Source organism: Miscanthus floridulus, chromosome 19 (assembly GCF_019320115.1).
Source record: "Miscanthus floridulus cultivar M001 chromosome 19, ASM1932011v1, whole genome shotgun sequence".
Lineage (NCBI taxonomy): Eukaryota > Viridiplantae > Streptophyta > Magnoliopsida > Poales > Poaceae > Miscanthus > Miscanthus floridulus.
The window spans coordinates 47,730,283-47,737,432 of NC_089598.1; the positions used below are offsets into that span (position 1 = coordinate 47,730,283).

The 7,150-nt window shown below is 40.7% G+C and overlaps 1 protein-coding gene across 2 annotated transcripts in view; it reads left to right on the forward strand.

Annotated features, from left to right (window-relative positions):
- LOC136527000 (proteasome activator subunit 4-like) overlaps positions 1-6,602 on the forward strand; it is a 38,164-nt gene extending 31,562 nt beyond the window's left edge. For both annotated transcript variants that reach the window (XM_066519591.1, XM_066519592.1), the window contains exons 26-35: positions 738-832; positions 970-1,868; positions 4,033-4,314; positions 4,408-4,503; positions 4,698-4,876; positions 5,387-5,468; positions 5,645-5,766; positions 5,874-5,960; positions 6,132-6,285; positions 6,375-6,602. In XM_066519591.1, coding sequence (XP_066375688.1) covers positions 738-832; positions 970-1,868; positions 4,033-4,314; positions 4,408-4,503; positions 4,698-4,876; positions 5,387-5,468; positions 5,645-5,766; positions 5,874-5,960; positions 6,132-6,285; positions 6,375-6,416 — 2,038 coding nt within the window. In that variant the 3' untranslated portion in view covers positions 6,417-6,602. The remainder of the gene's footprint in view (positions 1-737; positions 833-969; positions 1,869-4,032; positions 4,315-4,407; positions 4,504-4,697; positions 4,877-5,386; positions 5,469-5,644; positions 5,767-5,873; positions 5,961-6,131; positions 6,286-6,374) is intronic.
- The last annotated feature ends 548 nt before the right edge of the window (positions 6,603-7,150 follow it).

Consider the following 7,150-nt stretch of genomic DNA (forward strand, 5'->3'; position numbering starts at 1 on the left):
GATTGTACCCGGAAGAATATCTGGAATTGCTGCCAAAGACCCTTCTGCACAGCTGATGGGAATAATATTGCTTTTCTGAATATTAGTTTGCAATCCTGAAGCATCCCCAAACACCTTGAGAATATCTCTAGTGATCTGCAGCTCCTCTTCAAGTGGCTTGATAAATAAGGCAACATCATCAGCATATAGAGAAAGTCTTTGTCCAGACATCCGTGGGGATAACGGTTGCAACAGCCCCTCATTCCCTGCCTTCACAAATAAACTATTAAGCACATCCATCACTAAAAAAAAGGGCATACCCAGTGCACATCCATCACTAAGATAAATTTATATATGCTGAACCATTTTTTCCATTTCACTTTCTACTGTTCTCTTCCTTTCAGATTCCGTACTGAGCTCTCTTTTTCGTATATAGTTTGTTCATTGACTAATTGATTTGGTCAAAGTTAGAAAAGTTCGACATTAGGGCAAATCTAAAATGACTTACAATTTTGGAATGGAGGGGATACTTCTTTCTTTAACAATGTAATCTCTCTCGAACGCGCTGGAGAGCTGCGTATCATTATATTAAGAAGATAAGAGACTAGATGACTCGTACAATCCCTAGTGGGGCAAAATTGTTGCAAAAGACCCTGCCAAAGTGCCAATCATAGATTCATAGCTGCTTGAATTGAATTTTACTATCTTGTAGTCATAAACATACATATGTACTTAAAACTTGCAGCCGTGTAATTCAGGTACAATTTGATGGCCAACAGAGTACTCCTATTGCTAATTTTGGCATCCAGAAGTGAATCTGGCATATATTCGCAAATGCTTGCAAAAATTACTGGTATGGACTTCATGCCTTCCTCTTTGTAGCTTCTTGTTAATACCATCTATCATGCCTTAATATTCATGTTTGTAAAAGCCATCTTTGACAGCTTTTTTTAACGAGCTTCAATGTTCAAAATAAATGCCTTATGTTAGGTCATTTCTTAAGAAATTTAAAGAGTCAACTGCCCCACTCGAGAATGCTTGCTATATCTGCTTTGAACACATTATTGCAAGGATCACCTCATAAGGCATCTACACAAGATTCAAAGCAATCAGTAGATCACCCTGAAGATTGCAATATTTCATCAACAGAAGAGATTTTGAATGAGATAATCCGAGAGGAAGGATTCATGAATGAGACCCTGAACAGTTTATCTCATGTCCATATTATTTCCGATAATGATGGTTCGTCAAAAGCGAGTTATGGGGCATCATCTTTTCAGAGCGGATTTGACAAAGAAATAATTTACTTCTATTTTGATTTCTCTGCCTCATGGCCACGTACTCCTAGTTGGATTTCTTTAGTGAGTGGTCACACATTCTATTCCAATTTTGCTAGGATATTCAAAAGGCTTATACAGCAATGTGGAATGCCAGTAATCTCTTCTCTTCAGACTACACTAGAAGAGTTTTTAATTTCAAAAGAGAGATCAAGGCAATGTGTAGCTGCTGAAGCGATGGCTGGGATGCTGCACTCTGATATCATTGGGAATCTGGAGGGTGAGAACAACTGGTTGATGGTCCAGCTGCATAAGATTATGTTAGCACCATCTGTGGAGTCAGCTCCTGAATGGGCAGCTTGCATTCGATATACTGTTACAGGAAAAGAAAGAGCTGGAACTCGTGCTCCTGTTCTCAGGCAAAAAGTATTAGAATGCTTATGTAGTCCTCTTCCTCATTCCATGGCAACTAGTGTACTTGCGAAGAGATATTCTTTTCTGTCTGTTGCTCTAATAGAAATTTCTCCACCAAAAATGTCCCCAGCAGAGAAGCAATACCATGTTAAAATTCTTGATGAACTACTTGACAGCATGAACCATTCATCTGCTCAGGTAAACTAAATGACTCCACTATCGTGTGCATGAATTGCCATTCCTTTTATTTCAGTCTTCTTATTTCAAGAATATTTTCTCTCGAACAAGAGCTGTGTATCTTTGTATGTATTAAAGAACTAAAGAAGAGAGAAAGGGGTAGAAACCCCAAAGTTCACACACATACACCCCCCTTTTAGTTCTATAATGCAGTCTCCCTAAAGCATTTCCTAGAATTATCTAGAAAAGCTGCTCTCATTTTTTTTTCACTGACTATCATAAAGTATTGTCATCACAGTTTAGTTCCCACCTCTAGGTTCTGATGCTTGACCGTGTAGATGATCTGTTGGATTCCTAGTTCCTATAAACTGGATCAAGCTCATGCCATCCTTGCTTATTACCTATAAACTGAATCTGGCTTATACTACATGTTAGCATATGCTATTTCTGGTGGGTGACTGTTAATACTTGTTACTTGTGTCGGTACTCTGATGCAGGTTACCGCAGAGTACATCTGTACATGGCAACACTCCTTTACATTTCAAATTGATAAATCAGTTTCGACTATATTTGATAAGTACAACAACTATTCTTCCCATGGATTAAAGAGGATGAATAACTATGACACTCAAATCTGGAAAAAAAATCGAAACCTTTTAGCTGGTTACAGAAAATTTCCCCAATGTTTCCCCATCTCCTTTCTATTGAATAATGAGACAGAAGAACTTCAGTGCTTGAGGCAGCCTGTAGAGTGCTTTGTGCAGCCGCAGCAGCTTCCATTCTTCTCCGGCGACGATGAACCTGGGCGCTGCTGCATGGACACCTCCTCATGTAGATCTCTATTGAAGAAAAGAATTTTGCGACCCCTCCTGGGCATCCAATGCTAGCAGCAGCCGCACCAATTCCATATGGGTGACAAACGCGATGACTTCTTCACAGTTGATGATGGGCTGCTGGACGAAGCCGTGAGCCACCAATCTTGCCTTTTGCTTGACCATCGTTTGCCTGCCTGAGCATGAACATCGCTGAACTCCACTGCCTCCGATAGACTGCAAGCCTCGAGCTTCACCTTCATGAAGAGGCTCCAGCCCTCATGGTTGGTGCGCGTCAGCTGTGGGTAGGTGTTGCTGCTGACTTCCTTCACCATGCACTGGTCATCGTCTGCACTGGTGGATTGAAGGGGAACGAGCGGTAGTGTCTCACCTCACCAGGAAGAGTAGACACCACGTCTCTTCTTCAACTGGGCTCTGGTACCAGTTGTTGGCAATGGAGGAGGTAGGGGAGACACACACACACACACACACTGATTCTGAGCTGCTAAGCTGCTCTTGTATTGCACACATGCATACACATATATACACATACAGAGGGCAGTTGTATACCTGCCAGCCTTTCCTATCTACTGTGCCTAGTCATCAACCCACTGCTCAACTACTCTTATGCTGTCTACTGTTGCCGTCCATCTTGCCTATCAATCAAAAGAGCAAGGAACTGACCTATATGTTGACAGCAACTACTACTAATACTAGTGATGATGATGAACACATGGATTACTTATCTATCATTATTGTGCATAGTTGTTTTACAAGTTCCTGAAAAACAAAAGGTACATGTTCCCCGAACATAGTGTCAATTAATGATCTAATAACATTTTCAGTTGTCTGGTCATTTCTTGAATAAAATCAAATTTGGTCAAAGCATCAATACATCTAAAAAAACTTGACCCGTGGGGGTAAGATAGCCCCTAGGCATTTTGCTAAGAAGAACTTCTATGCAGGTCGAGAAAACCCCTAAACCGTTGTCCCACCCCATACACAGCGAAACCATAGCCCATGTGAGAACGACCACCATGACCTGGGCCGGACTTTAGACCTCTGCTTTGGTTAGTGGTGTGGGACAGATGAGGGGATTTTTAACCCTAGCCTAAATTTCGCTCCCACTGGGAGTCGAACCCAGGACCTAAGGAGTGCTACTAGAGCCATCTAACCAACCCATCTAGAGGCCTGTTTGCCATCAATACATCTAAGCTTAGAACTTGTTTATAGTTCAAGTACCATTCATACATTTAGGAAGCTTTTGAAAGGTAGCAATGTTAAATGGAACCTATTAGCTGCAAGTAAATAGTTACTGTCTCTGCAACAATATTGTTTCTGATTCTTTTTGCCTTTTTCCATTTTGAGTTCAGGTAAGAGAAGCAATTGGTATTGCCATGTGTGTTACAACCTCAAATATGAGACTTTCTGGGTCATTTGGCACTGCATGTTCACCGCAAGACCTTTGTGGGGATGTAAGCATGATTGAACAAACAGGAAATGAATATTGGTCTGAACGTTTGACAGATGGAGCTAATGAATTAGCTGTAAGTATACAAAACAGTACTCAATCTAAGCAACTGGAGTCAACATCAGATTCGTCTGAAGATAGCATGGATGATAGAGGGCAGGCTGCTGCTAAAAGGATGGAAACGGTGCTTATTTTATGCATTTCTCCAAGTTTTAAGGTGCCATTTCCACATGCTTCATTTCTGGCTTACATATTCCCCTTTTCTTTTCCTTTGCAGATTTTTCATTTTATAATCGCATCTTTGAAGTCTGGGAGATCTTCTGTTCTACTGGACATTATTATTGGGCTCGTGTACCCAATTCTCTCACTACAGGTAAACCAATTTGGTATTTTGCAGTGAAAGGGTAATTTTGTGATGAAAGGGCTTTTTTTTTTGTTTTTTTTTTTGCTTTCTCTCACCTTTTCATGTCATCTTCAATTTATTGTTTTTTTGTTGTTACTAGCCTTAGAGATTTGAGAAGAGTTGTCCCTTAGGGATGATAGTAAGGAAATTCCTCGTCTTCGCAGGAAACATCAAATAAAGATTTATCATTGCTCGCTAAGTCAGCTTTCGAGTTGCTGAAATGGAGGATTCTACATCGGCCTTTTCTTGAAACTGCTATTACGTCTATTCTTTCTTCAGTTAGTGATCCTAACTGGCGGACCAGATCTGCACTGTTATCGTATCTCAGGACCTTTACCTACAGGTTTGATAAGTCAGTCACTTCCTTTCCAATGTAACCATATTTGTGACAATGGTTTTGGTCGACAATTAATGTTTCTTTCCTTGATGCTTAGTATGAAAGGGTTGTAGCTTAATAGTACATTGTGAATGCCAAGATTTTAGTCCTTGCTACAAAGCACACACTATTTTTCATTCCTATATTATATAGCAAGTGCCATGACTTGTGAGTTGTTACTGCTACTTGTAATCCCATCAAGACCAACAGATTTTTTTGACAAGGGTAACCTTTTTCCATTACCTCCATAACGAAAAATAGTGCTGGAGTTTACAAACCATAAGACAATAGCAATATAGCTGCACAAAGAGAGTGATGAACTTCAGAGATGCAAGACCAATAGAAACACAGCCTGTGCTTTACAGATTTCTATAACCTTCTTAAGCAATAATGTCACTTTAGTATTATGTGTCTCTGATTTTTTTTTCAGTGGTCAGAGCTAATGGAAAATGATCCACTACATTACCTTTTTCACAGGCACACATTCATACTTTCTGGCTCAGAGAAATCACAAATCTGGCAAACAATAGAAAATTTACTTGTGGACAACCAAGTTGAGGCAAGTATATGTTCATTTGACCCTATACAGTGACATTTGTTTTCCTATTCTGTCTTACTCAAAATGTGTAATATCACTGCACTATCATGAAAATGTTTTCTATCAGTGTACATGTTAGTGCTGTGCAGTGTAGGTTTCTTTTGTGAATGGTTTGAACTTTGTTCTTATACATTCAGGTTAGGGAGCATGCTGCTGGTGTTCTTGCAAGCTTAATGAAGGGTATAGATGAAGATCTATCAAAGGATTTCCGTGAACGGTCATATGCACAAGCTCAGCGTATTTTTGTTGCACGAAGAAGGTAAACTTTCTCCTGACTCTGATGTTGTCATGGACTAATGTCACATTTTCTCTTCTCGTTGATTTGTTTATCAGACAGTCAGCTAATACCTCTGTTATTGGTTATAGAAATTTGAAGTCCTCTGTTGCTACCATCCATGGTGCAGTCCTTGCTTTGACAGCTTCAGTCCTTTCTGTTCCATACGACATGCCTAGGTACCCTTTGTGTTTTTCTATGCATGGTGGATGTTGATGCTTCTCTTTGTACAAGGAAAGCATCTTGTATGCGTGGTTGATATTGTAGACTTTTGCACTATAGGCACCACCTAATTTTGAGTTCAACTTCAATTCTCTTGACTGGGCATGTGGCTTTATGGTCTGTTGCAGCTGGCTTCCTTCTCATGTCACGCTACTTGCTCGCTTCATCCGGGAGCCTTCCCCCATAAGATCAACCGTCACGAAAGCTGTTGCAGAATTTAAGCGCACCCATGCTGACACATGGAGCATCCAGAAGGGCGCATTTACTGAAGACGAACTGGAGGCAAGCTTGAAATCTTCTCCTTCACTCTCCCTTTCCTACTGCTCTACAGCTTACGCTCTTTGTAATAGTTCCGCTCTTTGAACATGCAGGTTCTCCGTGATACATCTTCCTCCTCGTCGTACTTTGCTTAGATTAAAATTTCAAAGGTCATAGGATATTCTCTGGTACCGGTGATGTGTATACGAAATTTGTTACTGTTGAAGTGCCAGTGTTGCTCATATAGATAACCTTGTGTCATAGTAGTTTTATTTACTCAACAGATGCCTTGGTACAAGTGAGAGGAAGCTATGCACATATATACATGTGTGATGTGTCTACTGTGTACCATCTAGATATAGCCGAAGCGTTATGGCATATGGGTTCCTTGCGTGGGCAAAAAAAAAAAAAAAAAAAAAAGAGTTAAAATCCGAATCGGTAGGAACGTGGGGTCCCGCCTAGTTTAACCGGGCCTGCGCATTGTATCTTCAGGGCATCGGTAGGAACGCGGGGTCCAACGCACAGGTGGAAGGGACCTACCAATTATATTCGCTTGTTACGTAAGGCTGCTGCCCCAAGTGGGCAAAGAAAAGGAAGAAACATTACAACGCGTCAAGCCATTATCAGACTAGGACTCATCTTTTAAGCGGTAGGACTGAAGACCAGCTTCCTCCTTGAAACTGAAGACCAACTTCCTCCTTGAAATTTCGTAGCCATCTGCTGAACGTAGCGTATACTGTCAAATACCAACCTGTTCCTGATTTTCCAAAGTTCCCAAGCAGCAATAAGAAGTTGGTTCTTTTTGGTGGAAAGATGTTTTTAGGCGAAGAATTTAACCCTGGGGTTTACTTTGGACTTCCAAACCAAACGAAAAGCAGCCGGTGTCTGC